General features: G+C 43.9%; 2 protein-coding genes and 1 long non-coding RNA gene across 4 annotated transcripts in view; 1 reads left to right on the top strand and 2 right to left on the bottom strand.

Moving 5' to 3' along the window:
- Zxdc (ZXD family zinc finger C) overlaps positions 1-18,827 on the top strand; it is a gene marked incomplete in the record, with an annotated part of 38,830 nt that extends 20,003 nt beyond the window's left edge. Inside the window, 4 exon segments of the mRNA XM_005383928.2 lie at positions 13,468-13,637; positions 13,816-13,869; positions 15,810-15,911; positions 17,246-18,827. Coding sequence (XP_005383985.2) covers positions 13,468-13,637; positions 13,816-13,869; positions 15,810-15,911; positions 17,246-17,332 — 413 coding nt within the window.
- LOC102019922 lies at positions 11,985-13,461 on the bottom strand. Of its 2 annotated transcripts, none has more exons than XR_260804.1 (2): positions 13,318-13,461; positions 11,985-12,298 (listed from the first exon to the last, which is right to left on the bottom strand). It is a non-coding gene; the product is annotated as an uncharacterized LOC102019922 (long non-coding RNA). The 2 variants fall into 2 exon arrangements; XR_260803.1 differs by having other exon boundaries at positions 11,985-12,295.
- Positions 18,828-19,079: 252 nt separating the features above from the next.
- Ccdc37 (coiled-coil domain containing 37) overlaps positions 19,080-22,769 on the bottom strand; it is a 33,212-nt gene continuing 29,522 nt past the window's right edge. The window contains exons 14-17 of the mRNA XM_005383833.2: positions 21,868-22,003; positions 20,485-20,690; positions 19,464-19,557; positions 19,080-19,332 (exon numbers count right to left, since the gene is read on the bottom strand). Of these exons, the coding sequence (XP_005383890.2) occupies positions 19,219-19,332; positions 19,464-19,557; positions 20,485-20,690; positions 21,868-22,003 (550 nt within the window). The 3' untranslated portion in view covers positions 19,080-19,218. The remainder of the gene's footprint in view (positions 19,333-19,463; positions 19,558-20,484; positions 20,691-21,867; positions 22,004-22,769) is intronic.

Genomic DNA, 22,769 nt, shown 5'->3' with positions numbered 1-22,769 from the left:
AAGATACAAAAATTGCATATGTCAAAAAGCAAAATCCCAGCTGTATGTTATTTAGAAGAGGCACAGTCTGTATGGAAATACATAGGAAAATTAAAATTAAGATAATCTAGAACAAATCAGAAAGCAAGGGTTGAAGTTAGGAGAAATAAGAAATTCAAAGAAAAAGAATTGGGACTTTGAAGATTTTTCCCTTTTTTTGTTTCTATTCATGTATAAGCCATGGAAGAGCTATAAGATTCATGAGTGTTTACATAAGTGTGTATTTGAAGACATAAACTAGCAATATAAAGTAAAAACTGCTAGGAGACTTGACTAAATCTGGGAAAATTGGCTGAATTAAAAATCTAATGTTATGGCAAGTGATTTTGCTTATTTGAAGAGCAAACAGAAAAAATGAGGCCATGAAAGAGGCTTATTAATGAAATTGATTTAATAGGTCATATTCCATGTCCAGGGATGTTTGTAGAAGCTAAATTGAAAAAAAAATGAGGGCATGAGGATAGCTAAAGTATATGAAAAAGTAAAAATCTTGGCTATACTATATTTTCTAACCACAGTATGATAAAATAAAAAGTAAAAATTACTTGGAAAACTGGAAAAACAACTGAATTATATAGAAAATACTGATGGCCATTTAGTTGGTAAACTCTGAACTCTTGAGCAAACAGCTTTCTCTGTGCCTCAGTTTTCTCCTTTGTAAGATGGTTATAAAAGCACCTGCTTAGGGTTCTTGTGGAAATTAATGAGATAATAATACACATAAAGTAATCCTAAGCACTCAGAAGGTGAGCTGATGATTACTGTATGTTACTGTATATGAAATGGAGAGATGGGGCTGAAGCTAGGTGCACAGGTGTATTGCAGATGCTTCCCTATTAAGAAAAAGAAAGCTAAATGGAATTAGTTATTGAACAGACCCAACAAGAGTCAAATCCAGACTTTGATACTTACATGTAACCACCTGTTCAGACTTAAAAGAACTTTTTTTGGTGTAGGCCAAATAAAACATATCCAAGTGAATACAACCCCCAAGCTGTCAATTCCTACTTATTTTTTTTTAGCACTTTGACCAAGAAGAAAGAGAGCATAAATAAATTGCACAGTGGGAAACACAGAAATACATATCATATATGATGATAAATTGTAGTTCTTACCAAAATGCATAACTTTATTGGAAAAATGGAAACCTTCATTAGTCTGAAATAAGACTATGAAGAGTTTATAACCGCGGAAGAAGTTAGTATAACAGAGTCTCATACTTGCAGATAGTATACAGACTGATTCTTCCTCAGGACATATGTGCAGTATATGGCTGTCCCAGAGTTCTGTGGAAGATGGAAGCTTTCTGTGAAAAGCTTGATAAGAGTACCACTCAAAAAGAGACTCTAGACTGATGTCTTATGAAAATATATGGAAATGTTCTAAATAGAACAGTCTTAGATCTGACAACATATTTAATCCAACCACGTAGGAGTTGAGAATGAAATGGTGGGAATTCTGTTAATTGGCTTATCGTAGTTATACATCAGTGAAGAACTTTATTACTTTCTCAACAGATTTTATATTTTCTTTAAAAAATTGATAGCTGTCACTGATGAAAATCAGAATATATAACAAAGATTTGGTAGCCCAAGCAACCAGCCAATATTGTACTTAAAGTGAATTACCAAAGGCATTTCCATGAACCTAGGGATTATATATAGAGTTACTTATATTACTGTTGTTACCCTTGGTACTTACTGTTGTTCTGAAGGTTCTTGCTGTTGAAATAAAGCAAGAAAAAGAAATAAAATAGTACCATAGAGACAATACAAATAATATGGAGATGATTTGACTGTTGTTTGGAAAACACAAAAGAATGAACTGAAAAATTAGTAAAATTTAGAAGATATTTAGTGGCCAATTATAAAATAAATGTTTACCAGTTGGAGTTTCTGGCATGGTACCAGTAGCCTGTTAGAAAATCTGATGGAGAAGATATCTTGTTCACGACGACAATGAAAATTACAGGCTCTACAGGAGGAAATTTCCCAAATAGATAGGAGCTAAGTGAAGATGACAAGAGAAGTTGACAGACGTTTGACCCTGATAGGGTGACTGGCTCCCCTCTGTAAATCAGGGAAAGATGGTAAACAATACAGACACCTGCTGCAGTCTGGTGGGTGAGGTAGAATTATCAGATGAACAAAACTGAACCAAGTAACGTGATGAAGACAAAACTAAGAAAGGAGATATGTGAGGTTACAGTTTTAAATAGAGAAACAGAAGGCCCTTCAGGAAAGGTGATAACACAAGAAAGGAGTCAAGGAGAGCCATGTGGCTGGGTCCAGGGAGACAACTCCCTTGGCCAAACAGAACAAATAATGGAGGAAGGGGGCCGAGGCTGGAGTGTGCTTAGCCCATCAAGAGAAAAGCCAGGAGACCATTGCTGCCAGGGTGGACTTGGCCAGGGGAGAGTTTTAGAGAGGGGAGAGAGAGCCAGAGAGCTGAGGAGGCCCAGTTGTTTAGGGTATCATAGGCCGTTATCACAACTCTGGCTTTCACTCTTAAGTTTGAGGGCAAAACTTCAGAGAGTATAGTTAGAAAGGGACATGATACTTTTAAAAGGATCAGTCCAGCTGCTCTTGGTGGCACAAGAGAAAGCAGTTAGGAGGCTTTTATCATCACTCAGCAGAAATAGTGGGAGGAATTCTGGACCTCTTTTGAAGGCAAATCCTACAGGATCTACTGAAGAATGTGAGATATGAGGGAATCTCTGTTACAGATCTGCCATCTCCTCCTACAATGTTGTAATTCAGTTTGACTTAGAAGTCCAAGGACATTTTAGATCAACTATAAAAACCTATGGGTAAGAATGCTCAGGGAATGTGGAGAAAGTGATTTGGAGGCTTTGTACAGTAGTTGTTAAGAGATGCCACACAGCCACAACAGCCCAAACAGGGCAAGAGTGCTAATGCCACATGACTGGAGCCTGCAGACCACAATAAGCAACAGACCAAGGACCAGGTTCATCTTCGTATGTGGGAAAGGTGGCCCTTCAGGTTGTCAACAAAAGAATGCTAGTCTTTGCAGGGGAAACATGAAATTTTACTGCAGAAATAAAGGTAAGAGGTTAAGGTTTTTGAGAAGCATAAAAAGGTGTAATGATGGCAAAAATTCTTCATGTGTAGACTCATATTTGGTCCCCGCAATAACCCTATTAGCAGTGCTTTCTGCAGTTGGGCCACTAAGATCCAGAGGTTAAGTCCCAGCATCACAGAGGCAGGCTGGGCATGGATCCTGGTTTTCCTTTCATGGTGGGCATGCCCCAAAGGATCACAGATGCCCAAGGAACAGAGACCTCATAAGCACATCTTGTTGACAGACTTGGCAAGAAGCAGCATCAGAGCAGAATGCTGAAGGTGATGAGAAAAATGAATGCCTCCATGCAAAAGCAAGTGAGGATATGAGCAAGTGCACACATAAGACAGCAAACAGGCAAGGGGAGAGAGTATCTGCCTCCCAGGCAGATGGAAACCCAGGACTGGCAGAGGTGCATGGGGAATGTCTGTGGACACAGCTTGCTATTTCTGGAAAGTCGTTTGGTGATGTTTCCAAGAACAAAAAAAACACATTATGTTTAAACTTGGAATTATGTCTTTAGAATTTAGCTTATAGAAATGCTCAGATTTCTGTAAAGGTACTATGAGCCAGCTGCTGTTCTGTGCAGAACTGTTTATAGTTTATAATTAAATATTTGTAACTTAAATGTTCTTCAGTAAAGCTGCACACTTTGTACATGTTTTGCTTAAGTCCTTGTTTATAAGAATAGCTGTGTTAAAAACACACTTGTTTGTATATTTGCATAGAGACAAAGGTGGTAGGACATAGCTATGCATAGGTAGTGTTTTTTTCTAAGTATAAAGGTTGTGAATATTTTGTTATGATTATTTCTATTTTTTGTACTTGAGAATAAATTGTAATTAAAATATTAATATTAAAACTGCCGTTTAAGTGTTGAGCAATGGAGCAGCTATTCCTTCTAGTATGGCTCTACCCCAGGCTTTTTGGTGTTCTCACTTGGAAAAAGAAGACATATAGTCTCTTCCCAAAGAGGCAGTGGGGAAGAAACCAAGGTGTGCCTCCCACCCATGTGGCTGAGTAGACCTGGGGTGGCCTTTTGAGCCCAATGAAGCAGTAGCTTGTGGGCAGCAGGGTGAGCTGACTAAGCGAAATGTTTTTACAAATAATTGAGTTGAATTGAGCCTTGATATTAAATCAGTAACCCAAACTTTATAATAAAAATCTTGGAGGTTGGAAAGGAACCATTTGACTGCTCTCACAGGCAAAGACTGAGCTCCATTCTTGGGCACATGAGGACCAGCAGTACAGATAGAACCACGACAGTCACCTGGGGTAAAAGCACCCCGCAGCTAATACAGACAAGATGAGAAAGCTCCTATATGGTGGTAGTGCAATACTCTGCTTTTCTCCCTGCCTAGAGCTATCCCTGTCGTAAGCCATGTCTGCCCCAGGTGTGTACATGGAGCCCAGGGTAACAAAGCCACTGTAGCCAAAAGATGCCCCCACCAAATCTGAACCCACCTGGGATGCTTCATGATATTCAAGTCTACTGCACAGGAGCTCTGTGACTATTACTAGAAAGAAGAGTGACAACAGTGGAATTCCCTAGTTAATGGACAGACGCTACTCTCCCCTTACTTCCCTCTCCCTTTCTCTTTTTGTAACAACAGTGACAGCAGAGGAGGAAGCCTGTGATTCTGATGTCTAAAGCTTTTGTTCGTTTTGCTTTGTCTAGGGGGAGGCAGTACTAGGTGTGAGGTTGATGCCTAGAATGAGACAGATCTAAGCCAGGGTCTTTCAAATGCCTGTGAGAGTAGTCAAATGGTTCCTTTCCACAGGACATTTCCTACTAAGTTAACTGGGTGTCTTTGCAGGGTCTGGCCATCACCTATTCCAGGCCCAGACTCATTTCCATCCCCTGAGTAAATCTTTGGTTTTGAGGGCTGGCATAATGGGAAATATTCTCAAGCAGAGGAAGATGCTTAGTGGCACTGAACTTCTGCCACAGTGGTAGGTGTGAGCCTTAAATTGGGAACTGTCCTGTCCTGGACCAAGCAAGTAATAGGACTCTGTCCATCCTATGGTCTCATTTTCTCCTTTGTTGCTATTTACTTTTAGGCCTTTAGTGTTTGTTGATCTGCTTCCCTGTTGGGAGCATGTACCACTAGTTCCCTTGCCTGCATGGCAAACACCTTTTCTCTCTGCCGGTCCACCTGATTGCGTGTCGCCTCCAGTCTCGCCCTGCCTTGCTATGAGAGAGTTAAAGGTGAAAGTCTGGCCCTGAGAATCCCTCAAGGACCCCTTGTCCTCAGTGGTAGGTTCCCAACCCTTGGAAGGAGGAAAACTGTCTTGAACATAGAAAAGGAATCAACATCGCTACACACATTAGCTGGAGAGATAATTCACATATCCAGGGAACACCCCATGCTGATTAGAGCACCAGTTCCAGAGTGAGAATGTGACCATGCCTGGCTTCTCTGCTTTCAGTGGCCAGAGGTGGCTTGTTTGACCTCTGATTCCAGAGTTCCCTTTTGTAAAATGGGGACAATAATGGGACCTCACTTTCTAGGGTGATTGTCAGGCTTACATGCAGAAATTCTTACAAACTAGCCCAGTAGGGGCTAAAAGACTGTGGGATATATGTTTCTGTATATTCACATAACGTTTTGTTGAAGCAAAATAAGGAAAACGCTGGCAGGGCTTTGTGTGTATGGTTTAGGAACCAGAGACTTTTCAGTCCGAACCCTCACCTCATGCTCACACTTAGGCCTTGGGTGCCTTCTAGAGCTCTGTTCCACATCATTCTGCCCTACTTGTGCTCTAGGTGTCCCGAGGCACTATGTGCAGTGCCTCTATCTCTGTTGCCCTGGCAGCTGTGCTCATACTTGCATGTGAACAGTGAGACTGCCCTGCCTGGCTGTACCAGTCATAACTATGTGACTTCATATCCTTGGAATATGTTCACTGTTCTTCAAGGAAAGTTTGGCTACCCAAGCATTGGCAGAGATTAGGCAGAAGTGTACAGAGAAGCAGTCTCACTTTCTGCTTTGGACCTTTGTAACAATAGCTCTTTCTCCTGTGGTCCCTGCTATAGTTCTGACTCCCTTGTACTGTCCCTCTTCCAGATTGGTGGCACCACCCCTCCCCAGCCCCTTCAGTCCTGGAACTGATATCTGTTGTGATATCTGGGTGATATCTGGGTGTTTACTTTTTAGTGTACTTTCACCTCTGTGTGCAAAAGTCTGCCTGGGATGTCTGGAATGATTCTGATATATTCCTTAGCTATAAAAAGCTTTTTAAGACAATGTCTTCTGTCTTTGGGAACTCCCAGGGTGCCCTGTACTACTTCATCAACCCCTCACCATTGCATTTTGATAATAAGTTGTCTGTGTGTTGGTGGAAAACATACGTATCTTTAGAGTACAAGTGAGCCATCCTGAGCTCCATGGTAGGCATCATCAGAGTGGTGCAGTGCCAGCATGTGTTAAGATGCAGGAAATATTTACTGAACAAGCCATAAAACATACGCAGACAACTAATCATTAAACATGTTTCAATTAAATTAAATTTTTGAAAAACTATTAACTTTGTTGCACAAGGCTAGCATACCCTTATTACTAAAACCTAATAGTGATATAATATGGCCTACTATGTTCTAGCATGGTTCTAGGCCCCTTGTGTTTGTTAGTCCCTTTAGTCCCTTGTTATACCTCTGAGGTATAAGTCCTGAAGTCCCCATTTTCTGGATGAGGAGCCTAAAGCATGGAGAGATTAACTGATGCAAGGATACATAGCTAGTGGGAACAAGACCAGGAGCTGAACCCAAGGCAGACTAGCCCCAGAACTGTTCCTGAGCCCATCAGCCACTGGGTACACAGTCTTCCCTGTCACAAGTGAAGTGGGTGTGGAAATCCTAAATGAGGTACAGTATTGGCATATCAACTCCAGATAAGTGAGACGAACCCAAGGAGCCAGGTGGCTCAGGGTTAGGCAGTCCGATCATCAGCGTGATTTCCTCATTGAGGCCCAGAGGAGAACACAGTATCTTCACAAATGCCAAACAGGCAATTGATAACATTTATGGGCTGATGTTGATTTTAAAAACATCATCTTGAATCTACTAAGAATCCAAAAGATTTCCCTAATAGTCAGCAGCACTTGTCATCTTCAGTGGAGTTGGTAGAGGCAATCCCACTGAAACCAGGGGAAAAAGCAAGCAAAACAGTGACACAGTATTTGATGCTTTCGTGCAAGGTTTATAGAGAAGAATACCTAAGGGGGAAGTATGATTACCTGATAATGATGTGATTATTGGGCTTAGAAAACCCATAAGAATCAAGTACATAATCAGTAACAAGAAAGATCAATCGGTAGATAATAGTACAGTACGTGTTTATGTATATAAAATTAGCTTTTCTTTCAGAATAATTAAGAATAGGGAAAACAATAATGACAAATATATGTCACTCATAAATAAAATGTCTCAGGCTTATTCATGACAAGTCTGCTGGGTGCAGATAAGGTCTCAGTAAGACCTGCCATGTACTTGGCTGGAAAGGCTCAATTCTTGTTGATTTACATATTTGATTCAGTTCCTTTAAAATTCCGAAGGAGCTTAAAAGAATAAAGCACCTGTCAATTTTAAGTTCATCTAGAAGAATGACAACAATCCAGGAAGGCCAAGGAGCCTAGTTAATGTGGCTCCAATTACCTGGAATTGCAAATGTGGTAGGTTGTGTATACACTTAGTTTAACAAAGGGTGAGTGTTCAGCACGTGTGGGACTCATCATATTGGTTTGTATTCTGGAAAAAAAAATGTAGATTCCTTATGCACTTTCCCTTGCAGTTCTACCACCCAGAGAAAACTACTTCCAGTATTTACATGTTAAGCATTTCCCCACACCTAGAGCTTGTTTTTCTAAAAATGATGCACATTTTTATTTGCTCTGTTATTAACATGAATATTTTTATAATTGCATGTTATGTCTTTAATACAGTAACTGTGTAGGCCTAACCATATCAGGAACCGTGAGAGTGGCATCCTCTGGCATCCATTTTGTGTACTCAGTCAGCTCTCAGTCCTTCGGGGAGTTGGAAAACGGTCACTGAGATCTTGGCCTGTGTTCTGTGACTCAGATGAACATATCTAATAGAGACAGCCTGCATGACCCCAGAGATAGCAAGTGAGAGGTTTCTGAAGCAGTGGTGAGGAGGAGAGGGCTGACAGAGCACCCCTGAAGCCCAGCCTTGGTTACTATAGATCCTTCTCCAGGTACCTGAGCTATTACTGATGTTGCTTCAAATTTCTGTAGCTGTTGCTATCGTGCTGCTGCCCGTGTATGGTGGGGGCACATTGTGCTAGCCAGGCTCTGTGCTCTCCACTTCATTTAATTTTCATGCTGGCTCAGCTAAGTGAAGGTAGGATTGCCGCCTCAGTTCAAAGCAAGTGTGGGAGGTCAGTCCAACTCTTGAAACTGGCCTGTTCCCCAGGTTGCTGTTTAATACATAAGATCAGGATTTTAGATCTCCTTCCTTTTTTTAGGAGGTTGATTACTAATTGGATTTTCACTGCTTTCCTCTCCTCACTCACTCCTGGAAGTTCTCCAGCACAGATAAGCATTTTAGATAAAGCCCCAGAATCTTGAAGCAAAATTTAGTCCAGTGAGAGTTTGAGGATTTCCACACTGAGGAAAAAATTTATTTTTCTTACTTCAATGCTGTAGCATCCTTTACTAGTAAGGCCCAGGACTGTATGGTCACTGAGAATTCAGTGTGGAGACTGTTTATTTACTTCAGCATGTGTTTAAGCATTTCTACGTAATCATCTTTATTTTAGCCATCTTAAACGTTCATGACTCATTACCAAAAAATAGACCAGAGTGTCTATTCTGATGGCTGTCACAGGCAAAGGTACGTTTTCCTGTTCAGGCCCTTCGGAACGGCTCAGCCTCCTCTCCTTGCTCTGCCCTCTCCATCACAGTGTTGTGTGTCTGAGTAACCTGGGATCCAGTTCCTGTGGGTTCTGAGAAGACTTTGGAGGAGGATCGAATTTTGGGTTGGAGTCTTTCATGCATGATCTTTCCTAAAATTGATTCACCTGAGAATGCACCCTTGAACTGGCTGCTCTCCAGGTTCTCCTTTCCACCTTTCCTTTATCAGTGCCCATCATGTTCCAAAAAAAAATAAACTATATCTCTTAGCCAAATTTTAGCTTATGCATCCCCTAACAATGTGCATAAAAACAAAATAATCTTCCAGAGCACCAAAGCCAGGGACAGTTCAAAATACTATTTTCAGAGAAGTGTCTTTTATAGATTAATGTAGACATCAAAACTTCTGTGAGGCTCTGTGGCCATCCTACCCTGTTGTGTGCAGAAATTTTTCTAAGGTAGATGCTAAGAGTTTCTGACTAGATTATAGAGGGGACCGTGAAGATGTTGACAGCTTTCGTGAATGCTGTCAAAGAATGTATTGCCTTTAAGGAAACATGTATAAGCATAAGCAGTTCTTGTCAGCTGTTGACTTATTCCAAGCACAAGTTGTTAACTGGAAAAAAAAAAATGTCTTCTGATGCTAAAGTGAGACACATGAGTAGTAATGGTTCTAAGGTACCCGTGATATCTGCAGGATTCCTGGAGACACTGAATTAAATACACAGATTAGTGAGAATTGTGTGTGATTTCTTTTGGATTAAGTGTGTGCTCATACAGAAGTTGTAACTAATTTAGCCCATCACAGGTCATGAAATAGTCTGGTGATAGTCCATCTTATTTCCTATTGTAAAATCAATGCCTTAGGCTGGGTGTGGTGGTGCACGTATATAGTGCCAGCACTCAGAAGACTGAGGCAGGAGGATTGCCATGAGTTCGAGGCCAGAATGGGCTAAATAGTGAATTCAAGGCCAGCCTGAACTCTACATAGTGAGGCACCATTTTGAGAAAAAAAGACTGGCATTCCCTCTTGGACTTTTTGGCAGACATTCCCCTAAATTCAGAGAGTGTAATCTACAGCTGTAAAATTGTGTGAAGTTATAGTTCAAGCATATGTACAGTTTATTTAAACGTTTTCTAATTGGCAGAAGTACATGCTGACCATGTGTACTTCTTGCAGTAATATTTAAATAAAATGCATGAACTTAACTAGGGGAAGAACAGTTACTTCCATTTTTTTCTTTTTGTGGTACTGTGGTTTGAACCCAGGGCCTTTGTCCTTTGCTACATCCCCAAGTCCTTTCTTCATTTTGAGACAGGATCTCACCTCTTACCAGGTCCCTTGCTACATTTCTCAGGCTGGACTCAAACTTCTGATCTTCATTCCTCACCCTCCTAGATTGCTGGCATTACAAGTGTGCACTGTCACATCTAGCTCACATTCTTTTTTTTTTTATATTTAAGAAAATAAATATTAGAGAAAAACATTAAAAACTATACAGAATTTCAGAACAAGGTGATAGGAAATCAACAATGGTTGTTATATTGCATATTGTTATCTTCAAAGTAGTTGTTCAGACTACCAGATATAAGCATGTAAAATTGGTCAAAAAAAATAAGCAATAACTGTTCCTTTCAATAAACCAATAGAAATTAGTAGTACCATTATCTTACCTAGTTTATGTGTGTGTGTGTGTGTGTGTATATTTTTCCCCCTTCTTTCTTTTCTTCTTTCCTTAGCAGTTTCTTTCTGTTTCACAATATCTATTGAACCTTTCAGATTTTATTTACTTTTTCAGGTTCTTACACTAGGGAGACAATACGATGTTTACACATGTGGGTTTGATTTATTTCACTTACGAGTATGGTCTCTAGTTGCATCCATTTACCTATAAAAGCCTCGAATTTATCTTTCTTTATAGCTGAGCAACACTCCGTTGTATTAAAATACCACATCTTTTTTATCCATTCCTCAGTTGATGGGCATTTGGGTTGTTTCCAAGATTTAGTTCTTAACAAATTCCATTGCTATAAAGATGGGTGCACATATGTCACTGTGGTATGATGTTTTCAGTTCTTCTGAGAAAATACCCAGAAGAGGAATAGCTGGGTCAAATGGGACCTCCAATCCAAGTTTTTTGAGGAATCTCCACACTGATTTCCACAGTGATTGTACAAGTCTACACTCCCACCAACAGCGAAGGGTTCCTTTTTCCCCACAGCCTCTCCAGCATTCGTATTGGTTGAGTTCTTGATGATAGCCATTCTTTCTGAGGTGAGATGGTTAAAATACATTTTCAGTACAACTTTACTTTTAGTATCATAGCTACTGAAGCTTATGACATTTTATTTTTCATATTAATAATTATAAGGGTACTCATTTAATTCTCCTTGACCAGAAATTGTAATGTCAGAAGTTATACCCATATTTGTATGGCAAAGAAATATGCTAGACCTCATAGCATAAAAAACATCCATCAGTAATTCTGGAGCTCAGTGGAACAGTATACAAGTTCAAGAAGAATAGGAATTGATGTGGAATTTCTCACTGTCAAAGAGACCCTGGATGCCTGTTTTGCCTTGGCCTAGCCACAGGCTACTCTGCAACATGAAAACAAGTAGAGCAATGAGAAAGGAGAAACTACATATAGAGAATAGTCCAAGATCATCTGGAGCAGATGAACAGAAAGGATATATTTTAAAATGTCATGGACCCCTCTACCCTATGAGGGACAGCTGAATCTGTGCACTCCACAAATGAGACCTGAGTTGGTACAGTGCTGCAGTAGTAGTAATCTAAGTAGTAATTACAGTAGTAGTAATCCTAACTACTCAGGATGCTTAGGCAGGGAGATAACAAGTTCAAGGCCAGCCCGCTCAACTTAGTGAGACTCTGTCTCTAAATTCAGAAGGTGTAGTACCGTGCTACCTTACGGCGAGGCCCTAGTTCAATCCCCAGTACTACCAAAAACAAAAAACAAAAAACCTACCTCAAACCCTTACCTTCGCCCTTATCATCACCATCACCATCAGATCAACCTGTTAATATTTGCACTTTAAAGAGATCCTTCAGGCACCTGGGAAGAAAGCATCAAGCTGTGTGCAGGGATAGTCAGTGTAGCATGTGTCTGGCAGCATCAGACCAAGGGCTTCACACCCCAGCAGTCTTTGTCTGCTGAGTATGGAGGCTTCAGATGTCCAATATAGGAAGCTCTCAAGACAGGACACTGCAAGAGAAGCAGGCCTGTGGAGTGAGGCCAGCAGGTCAGCTCTCGGCACATGCTGCTCAGAAAGTTAAAACCTGCTGGGAAAAAAATGCACCTTAGGTAGCAGAGTCAGCTGCTCCCATTTGAAATGGAAACAGAACAACAAAATCCTAAAGGAAGAATCAAACCTCTTGGGTTTATTATTTTTTTCACTCAGTGCCTTTGCACTGAACTACATCGCCAAAATATCCTTCCTTCCTTTCTTCCTCTCTCTGTCTCTGTCTCTGCCTCTGCCTCTGTCTCTGTCTCTCTGTCTCTGTCTCTCTGTCTCTGTCTCTCTCTGTCTCTGTCTCTGTCTCTCTCTGTCTCTCTCTCTCTCTCTGTGTCTCTCTGTCTCTCTGTCTGTCTCTGTCTCTCTCTCTCTGTCTCTCTCTCTCAGCTCACTAAGTTGCCCACTCTGGCTTCAACTTAGATTTTCCTACCTCAGCCTCCATCTTATTCCCTTTAACTTTAGCTTTATTAGAAATTTCCCTGTGAACTTGTCACTGGTCCAGTCTCGCATGTACTTCTGCTATATTACAGGTTGAGACATGGGGACTCACAGTTTTACTTGGCCAAGGTCACCAGGGACCAAGATTTGAGCCCAGCCATTGAACTCCTTAGTACCTGCTTTCTGCCTGTGTGTTCACATGGTTATTCCTGGGTATTAGGATTCTTTTTTCTGCTTTGAACTTAATAATTTTTATAAACACATATTTGTAAAACCAATGACATGATGACTTTTGAAAAGGGAACTGGAGAAAAACTAACTACCTGAAGAATTTGGGAGCCACTCAGCCTGCTGCTGAGCATGGGTCTGGCACTGCCCAATGGCAGGATGTGAAAGACTGCTTTCTTCCTCTCTTGACTCTCATGCCCTGTGTGGCTGATTCCTAACTACTCAGGAATTAGTAGTACTCAGTACTACTTTGTTGTACTTGTGTCTCCTGCCTGCCTGCCATTGATGGAGTTAGAAGGAATGAACGTCATGGGTCTGGTGACAGTCTGGCAAGAAGATGTATATGTCTTATTTTCTAATCAGAATCCTGGTACCTCATTTGTTTGTTTTACCTCTTACCTCATGATCCGTCCTGTTGAGGAAGTTTTAGTCCATCAGGCTATGCAGAATGACAGTTAACCAGAAAGCAGACTTCCCTGTAGTGTTCAGTGAGGGAAGAGCCTGACCAAGATTGCGTTGTGGATGTGCTGGTTTTTATCTGTTTTTTAGGAGCCTCAGAGTCTACTCAAGGAAAAATAAAAGGTGACAAGATCAGCCCTCCTCGCTTCCATGCAAGCCAGAACAGTTGCATGTGTGGGAACCTCGCAGTGCCCAGTGGAGGTTGGCCAGCACTGGCTCCAGTGGCTGGGATGCCTTGCATCCAGATCCCAGTGCTACAGGTAGGAGCCAATGAGCCGCACTGGAGGTTTAGATCTGGGGCAGGCTGGGTGGGAGGGGTCGTACCATGCCTGCACCCCCCACCATCTAATGAACTGCCCCACTTCCCTCTAAACTGCCCCAAGTCCTGTTTCACATCCCAGAGAGCTTAATAACCCCCCGCTTCTCTCTTCTTCCCAGCCTGTCTCACTGCATCCGTGCAAGTTCTTACCTATGTTAGGACTGACGCATCAGGTTTGTGGCACTGTTACCCTGTGTCTAGTTCCCCTGTGTGCTTCATCTCTCCTGTCTCTCTGAGGAATAGATGGCTATATCCCTGTCCTGCCAAGGGCCCCCTGTGGCTTTCATGTGCAGGATAAAGACTTTGAGGCTGCCTGAGGCTGATTGTGATGATGCCATGAAGCTGCTGGTACCTCACACTACCCCACCCCGCCCTGCCCCAGATCATGCACTACTTTCTGAGTGAAGGGGCTCCTTAAACCATGTCAGACACCTTGCCTGTGGGGACTGCTCCCAGCACATGGGTAGGTACAGCCTTCCTATGTTATAGGTGGTAGAACCTTTTCATTTGTTTTTCTGTCTTTAGTACCTGAAGGTCAGACCCAGCTACCTTCTTGAGTCTCAGCAGATGCTTGAAGCTGGCAGCTAATGCCTGGGCATCTGCTGAGCACAGACCCTTCAGCAGACCCATGTACACCTACACTTTCAGTCTCATTTCTAAGGGCCTAGAATAGGGAAGCAAGACATTTAGATGCAGAGAAATCTAGTTGACACGTGGCCAGGTCCCGTGCACCTCTACATTGACCGTAACTGGGGGCTGTCAATTACCCTGTCGTAGGCAAAGACAACTATAGATACTAAAGAGCAGCCAAGTGCTGAGCTCAGTCTGATTTTAATACTTAGAAGGAAAATTTAGAGACAGGCAAGATCCATTGGGTCTGCAGTCCTGGGTGACTCTGAGTGGCTGTGAACAACCTACATGGCTCAAGAAAGTGAGAGAGGAGGGACTCGCCAGGTTAAAGGGTAAGCTGGGGGTAGGCAGTGAAGGTGGGTGCCAGAGCAAACAGAGAGACTTCTTCATAGAAGAGAGCAGGAAAACACGCCACTTCCAGGTTTGAGGAGATAAAGAATACGGGCAGTGAAGGAGGTGGAGACTTGTCTCAAGGGAACCCAGTGTCAGCAGCAGGTCAGAAGTAGAGAAGGCAAGGCCAGGAATTCTGAAGTAGAAAGACTGCAGGAAAGCTGGTACCATGAGCAGAAAACGCGCAAATTGGAAAGGGCATAGAGGGTATTTCTTAAGGATCACTCAATGAAAAAGACACTGAGATCAGAGAAACCTGGGTTTGAACCTTGAATCTGTCCCTTGCGAGCTAGTGTAAAGCCTTGGTCAAGTTACTTAAGTACTGTGGCCTCCGTTTTGCTGTCTGTAAAATGAAAACAGTAGGGTACAATGCCTGACATCTAGGTCTCAAGTCAATGAAGAATAGAAGATGGGGCGGGGCAGCAGCCCAAGACACTCATTGTTGGAGCTGTGAGCAGCCACGGGCTAGATGTGAATGTAGAAGACCGCGGAAGTAACCGTGTCCCTTTTGGATCACGGGTAGTGTGGCAGCCTGCCCCTGCATCTGCTCTGGTCCCTCCCATTTGGCCTGTGGGCAAGCCAGGGCACACAGGGAAGACCTTTGTATAGATGACAAACTGGGGTCTACAGCCATACCACCCTGAACGCGCCCGATCTCGTCTGATCTCGGAAGCTAAGCAGGTTTGGGCCTGGTTAGTACTTGGATGGGAGATGACAAACTGGGGGCACCCATAAGGAACTCATGAGCACTTCGTAGAAGGGAAGGAGGACAGCATTCAGGTTCAGGCCAAGGAAAAGATTTGTGATAAAAGGAGGAACTGGGAAACAAAGGAAAAACCAGACAACAGAAGATTCTAGGCCTAATTGAACTTAGTCTTCTGATCCTTGGGCAGGGATCAGGGTACGACTGGGGACAAATAGCCCCCCAGCTCATAACGCCAATTACCGCCGGGTCCCTGAGCTGCAGCTAGAATATGTGAGTGGGCCAGCTCTATTCAGCATCACAGTGAAGGGTGTTCCCAGGGCAAGATGAGGAATGTTGGTGTGCTGTGTTTAAACATGTGAAAGGCCTTTTTGATGGTTGCCTTCTCAGGATGACCCCTCAGGTGAAGGAGTCTTGCCGCTGGCCCTCAGCCCACAGCCCTCCACCTTCCACCCTTACTTCACCATGGATTTGCCTGTCTACGTCCTTCAGGTCTGGATGCCTTCCAACTTTGTTTTTTTTAATTAAGACTGTTACCATAGTGTGCAGGTCACTTACTAAGGTAGGCCTGCGGTGAAGCCTTGGTTGGGCTGGTATGTTTACTGCCTTTTGGAAAAGACAATGACATGGTTATAAGTAAAGCTCACAGTTGCTTATCGTAGCATAGACAAGATAAAATTTAATATACTCTTAAACTATTTTATATTTAAAAATTCTGTTTACTTTCTCCTGTGGGAAATAAGCTGGCCAGTTTTTACCTTGAGGGACAAAAGACCCAAACAAGTTCAGTAGTTCCTTAAGTGGTTAACCTAAGACCTGGTGGCCATGGATAATTTAGATTTGGATAGTGAAATTTAGATTTGAAAGAGTGAAAGTACATAGCTTATCAAATTTTTAACAGTTTGACTTAAGTATATTTTTAAAATCCATTCACATAGTTTTAGTTTTGTTGGATTAAAATGGAGCTGTTGAACACTTTCATTAACATGGAGAACCAATTATCAAATAAAACACTTACAAGAGGCAGAGGAGCTACACTCCTAGACAGCTGGAGGAAAGTAAGGTGGAGGACATTCTGGCAGAATATATCAGAAAATCCTCAGAACTGTCTATTCTGTTCTGCCCAGCAACCCCACTTATGAGACCGTTTATGAAGAAATTAGGTAGTGAGCTAGCTGAAAGATGCTCAACCACATCCTATAAGCTAGTGATGCCAGAGGAGGAGTGTTATCTTCCAGTAGGAGGAGGGCAGGCTAGATGGTGCTGATACAGTTAGACGGCTCACCTCCTGCTCAGCTGTCGATGGCAGACTCCGGCACTTAATACCCAACAGGCTGCTTACCACATGCCACATGTAAAAAGGGTTTCAAAACTAAACAAAGATGATTTCATTTTTCTAAAAAGATACATGGGTGCTTTAATATGTGTGGATATAGGAAAAAAATTGGAAAAATTTATAGAGTTCATTTTCCCTTTTAAAAGATAATTTGGGTGATGGGGATTTAGCTCAGTGGCGCAGCACCTGCCTGGCAAGCGCAAGGTCGTGAGTTTGATTCCTGGTACTGGAAGAAAAACAAAAAAACAAACAAAAAACAAAAATAAAAGATAATTTGATGTTTTTCTTTCAAGGAACTCGGGTTTAAAATAAGGGGAGAAGATGTTTTGAGTTAAGAAATGTCAGGTGCCTTATTATTGCTGGCCCCTGAGGGTTTAGTTGCCTGTTGTAAGAAGCTGCGGGGCTGTGTTCTGTGTTCCTGACCACAGACCGTGGCCTCTGCCCTGCCTCCCTCCTCTTTCCCTCCTCACTGCTCTGCTTGGTTTTGCAGGAGGTGCTTCCAGCACCTGGAGGTATTGCTGGGCCTGAGGCTGCACAGGTGCCAGGAAGCACTATCAACTTGCGGGATCTGCAGTGACAGCAGCCCCTTCCTAAGTGAGGTCAGGGCCTCCTTCCAGCTCTGCCTCCCGGATGACTCAGATGATGTGGTACAGGGCCTAGAAGTCCAGCCTCATTCTTTAGAGACTTTTGAGTACATTTATCAAAAGTATTTCCTTCTGTTTTATCAGGAACCAGTTGGCAGTGTACTCTTTGAAAATGTTTTATAAGCAGAGTGCTTCGGTGAGGCACATACTACTTTGTCTATGTTCAGCTGGGTGCTTTACAGCCGTTTTCCCAGATCCTATTGGATCTGAGCTGTGTAGCACACAGTGCATTAAAAAGAGAAAAAGAAAAGACATGTGCAGGAAGTAGGGTTGCATATAGGTTCTCCGCTCAGATACAGCTTTGTCTATAGTAAGTCCAAATGCAGTCTTTCGGCTTCAGTGTTTCAGTATTTTGCCCAAGAGGGATTTAGAAGTCCCACTTTCCTTTTCTGAGAGCTGGTGTGATGGGCCATATCTCAACACTGAATGGTTTTCATGGATGAATCGTTTTTGCCACACTGTGAGCCAAAACTTGACCTATTGCCACGGTGAAGCCAAATTCTGATCCAATTCTGGCAAAGCAGACAGACAAGACAGTTTGGGAAGAAAATGATTGGTGTGTCTTGGTGCCTGACAGTGAGCTTTTTTCCCAGAGCAAATGCATAGCTCATGATTTGGAGATGGGAAAGTTAAAACTTTTAAAATAATTTTCTAAATTCTGTATTTGGGCATTCATGTTAAATAGTAATTTGACAACAGTTTATAAGGTGATGTTCTGAATGCTATAAATTATATGTAAGACTAATAATGGCACGCATCTGTTTGCTGTTGGAGGTTATAGATACAATAGGTCCACTTATATTTTTGCAGAATAAGGTCTGTGTTGCAAGAGCAGCTAAGTTGATTACCTTGCACATACTTGTTAGTTAACAAACTGAACATGGGGTGGCTGAGAAATTTTTTTCCTTGTGCCTTTTGAAGTGTATGTTTATTCAGATACTGTTTAGTTTTCAGATGTGGTGTCATCCAAGCTCTTCCCTTTCTGGGTTTGTTTCTCAGACATTGGGACATCACCTTTTGGAAAGGATGCCTAGTTTGAGTGTTAAGTCCTCTCTGTGTCCTGCTTTGAAGTGCTGTCTACCCAGGTGCTGCATGCCCCAAAGGAATTACAGCCCCATTTGAGAATCGTTCCTTTCCACATGTCTGTGCTGTATCTGAGACCCAAGCTGAGGGGTTGAACTTGCTCACAATGTTATCCAGTGCCCTCTCCCTCCGTGGAGAGCAAGGCATCCTTGTCTCCTCAAGGACCTGCACCCAGGAGCCCATCTTACAGGCGAGCTTCTGCCTTTCTCCCACAGTCCCCAGTGAGTGTCTACCACTAAGTGATTGGGACAGACTGTCAGTGTTCTGGGCACCAAGGCTCCCTTCCTGCTGGCGATGGGCCCAACTCCTAATGCAAAAGAATAAAAGTTTTTGTATTCTCACAAATCAAATGTGTTCACCCTGACTTCATTTGAGAGACTGTGTGTATGTTGTTGAAATCATTTCATCTGGCCAGCTTGCCTCTGGTTTTTGTCTTTTGGGGCTGATGGCACATATCCCAGCATGGATTGGCTTTTGTTTCCCAGCTGTTTTAGATGAGAACCAGGATGGCTCCTTTTCTCAGGCATTTGCTTAGGATTAAAGATTAGAGAGGGATGCTGCAAGATACAGGCGGTGGCTGACTCCTTAATCAGGCCATGAAAACATCAAAGAAATATGTATTTCTGGAAGCTCAAAGGAGACACAAGGGCAGAGTCAGGATCCCTTCAGACCCAGCCTGCTTCTGCTGCTGACCTCTTCTGCACTTTTAGCCAAGCCAACTGTGGCCTCGTAAGGGCTAAGTGAAGAAGTATAGCTTCTCCTCCTGGTCTTTGTCCATCAGCGTGTGATCAGAGGTCTCCTTTACTTTGGGAGGTGGAGGTTGAGAGCGGCACACCAATCTTCTGCCTCTCTGCAGAGGGAGTACGCTTGATGAGCTTGAGCTTTTCGCCCTCGTCCACCAAGAGTGCCGTGTAGACACGATAATGCCCATATACCCTTCCCCTTTTCTGAGAAAAGGCCCAGAAAGCTCAGCCTCTCTACCTTTTTCTTGATCTCAGCCTGGGCCCGGGCCCGAGCCCGCTGCAGTCGCTCCTCTTGCAATAGCCTTTGCAACTGGACTTTCTCTTCCCGAAGCCTAGGTGGCAAGAGATGTCATGCAGGACCTGACTCTGGCCTCTAGGGAGCTGTTCTAAGATTCAGATTGAACACCCGCAAGAGGCACATTTCCCTAGATTCACATCCGTATCCCTGATGTGTGTGCCCATAGCTCACATTCACCTACAGTGGCCCAGTACCTGGCCCTGGGTCCTTCCTGCCATCAAACATTTGTCCAGTCCCCGCTCAAAGCTGAGTGCTGGGGACCTAGAGGAGAAGCGTCCCACCCCACCATGTCTGTGGGAGAAACAGACATTTGCAGAGGCTGTATCTCAGGATCCTTTACTGACAAGTGAATGACCCAGGCAACCCATGAGCTAGAGAGGCCATGACCCACATCCCATCTAGATCATATGCGGTTCTCTCTGGGCCAGCCCATGCCCATTTGTCCCACAAGACAAGCGAGCTGGCACGTGTTCACCCCAACACTTGGCCCTGCGCTGGGAGTCCTGGGCTCCCCTGAACCCTTGCACCCAGCCTCCACACTTGGAACTGCTGCCTGTGCCTCTCTCAACAATCGCTGCCAGCCTCAACCCCAGCTTCTGCTCCTCCTATCCCGCCCAAAATAACTAAGCCCTCCCTGGCCCTGGCCTTCCCCACTTAAAGCCCTGCCCTGAGGTCCCTGTCCTTGGGATCCAAGCTTTGCTGGCTGCACCCTCGCGTGTTCCCCTCTTTTAGACCCTATCTTCTCAGTCTCCTGAATCCATGTTACTAATCCCTGTCACCTCCAGCTCAGTTCAGTTCCGTCCATGGGTACACCAGACCCAAGGTTCCATCTCATAGCATGGAGTACCTGGGCTTGTGTCCCTGGGGGAGGAGCACTGTAGGGCAGTGACCTCGGTATGCTGTGCCTCCAAGCCGGGTGGGGCAGGAGCAGGAACTTGGGCAGCAGGGCAGAAGAGCTCACCTCATGCGCCTTTCCTTCTCCTTGGCCTTCTCAGCCTGCTCAATCTTGGCTGGGGGTACACGCTCCAGGTTCTCGAGCAGCTCATCCAGCTGGTGCTCAATGATGGTAAGCATCTGCACGGTGCCCAAGTTGGCTTCTTGTTGGGTGCCCACACAGTGCTGGTACACATCTTGTACCTTGTGACTCAGGCTCTCCATCAGTTTGTCCTGCAGAGCAGAGCAGACTTCCAGCTATGCCTGCCCTCACACTGCCACCTGTTGGCACCAGGACCCATGGCCGTGGTGTGCTGACCTCCAGGATAGATCAGCCAGGACAGTTTGGGTACTGGGTTTTCTTAGCCAGACCAGCCCTGTCCTCCTGTCCTCACTGAGGCTTGCTCCTGACTCCGCTCCTCCCCTTGCAGCCCTGATAAGCCCACCAAGAGCCACTCTACCCTCTACCAGGGAGCCCTCCCCTGACCCCAGCTCCCGTAGGACTATGTTCTTTCTTTGTAGCCCTAGGCAGATGAACTCCCTTGCTTAACCGGCTCTGGCATTTAAAAAATAGTATCTCCAATAACGGGTTGTAGGTGAGGAGTGAAGAGCAGCAGGCAGAAAGGCCCAGGCCAGGCCAGGGCAGAGCCAATGTGAAGCCCAGCTAAGGCACAGATGCTCCTTCCTCACAGCTACTTCCCATGTCCCTGGCCCAGTTGCACAGAGGCATTTGGCAGTGTCACACTGTATTAGGAACGGAATGAATTAGTCCTCGAGCTGCTGTAGTATGGACATGTGCTGAGCCCCTGGCCAGACCCCAGTTCCTGCTGCCCAGAATATCACTTAACTTCTGTCCCCTCAGAATTCTCACACTCCCGGCCTGCCTTGAGAACCTGCCTCTTCCTCAACCCTAGGGTTGCCTTGAAGGACACCTTATGTTTAAGAAGCAGACAAGATGGGCTTGCAAGCACATGCCTGTAGTCGTAGCACACAGGGAAACTAAGGCAGGAGGATTGCAAGTTCAAACCTAACCTGGGCAACCTAGTAATTTAGTGTGACTCTTTCCAAAATAAAAAATAAAATGGAAAGAGAGCTACAGATACAGCTCAGTGTAGAGGCCCTGGGTTTATCCCCAGTAGAGACAGAAATGAAGCAGGGTGGGGTGGGGAGATTTGTGAAGTTAACACAAAGCAGGCGTATGGAGCAGCTGAGCTCATAGCATGAGTACCCAGGGGTAGCTGCTGCCGGGGGAATTTTTTCATCAGGCTCACAGAGCCTAGGAGGTAGGCTGGAACCTTACACCTGGGCCCCCGCTCCCATGAGCTGTCATAACTGGTCTGCATTCACCTGCAAGTAAGTGGGTTCCTCCCGCCCTACCCTGGGCCAGTGGTCACACTCCCTGCATGCCTACCTGCTGATCACCCTTGTACTCCCCAAAGTGGAAGACTCGAGATTTGAGCTCCAGCTCAGCAGCAGTCTCTTCCTCCTTGGCAATAGACATCATCATTGTGGTGATCCACTGCTTCAGCTGGTTCACCTCCCTGTCCCTGGATTGGGGGGTGAGGTCCAGAGGATAGTTCGCTCAGTGTAGCCCAGAGCGTGTGCTCTCTTGGAGCCTGGGCCACTGTCTGTAAGGCCTTGTCCTGATGACTACAGGATCATGATTGCCTAAGTGTCTACATCCAGGGAGTCAAAGATGCTGGCGCAATTCAGGGAATGAAACTTAAAATCTTTAGCAATGAACATCGAGAAAAGTAAAAACAGTTCCACTGAGGTATGATTCACGTACAATAAACATGCCATAAACTTAAAGTATAAAAGTGAGTAGTTTTTAGTATATTTACAGTCACATGATCATCACCATCATCTAATTTAGAACATTTTTATTACCTCAGAATGAAACCCTGTGCCAAATAGCAGTCACCACGTCCCATTGTCCCCTTCCCCCTTTGGCCTTAGGCAACCGCTGATCTACTTGTCTATCCTCAGCATTCCATGTGAACAAAATATGTGGCGTTTTGTGGCTGTCTGCTTTCACATAGCATAATGCTTTCAGAGTGTATCCATGTTGTAGCATGTGTCAGAATGTAGGAGCTTATGTGTCAGAACTTCTTAGGGCTGAGCAATATTCTACTATATGGATAGGCCACGCTTTGTTGAGCCATCTCTCCACTGATGGACCTTTGCATTTCTTTTACCTTTTGACTCTGAGGAGCAGTGCTGTTATAAATATTCATGTGTAGCTTTTTGTGAAAATAATGTTTTTAAATTTCGGCCGTATATATTCAGGGAGAGAATTGTAATACTAAACTT

The sequence above is a fragment of the Chinchilla lanigera genome, unplaced genomic scaffold, assembly GCF_000276665.1.
Source record: "Chinchilla lanigera isolate Chin_1 unplaced genomic scaffold, ChiLan1.0 scaffold00020, whole genome shotgun sequence".
NCBI classification, from domain to species: domain Eukaryota; kingdom Metazoa; phylum Chordata; class Mammalia; order Rodentia; family Chinchillidae; genus Chinchilla; species Chinchilla lanigera.
The sequence above is the reverse complement of the archived record's forward strand: the minus strand, read 5'-3'. Positions and strand labels throughout refer to the sequence as shown.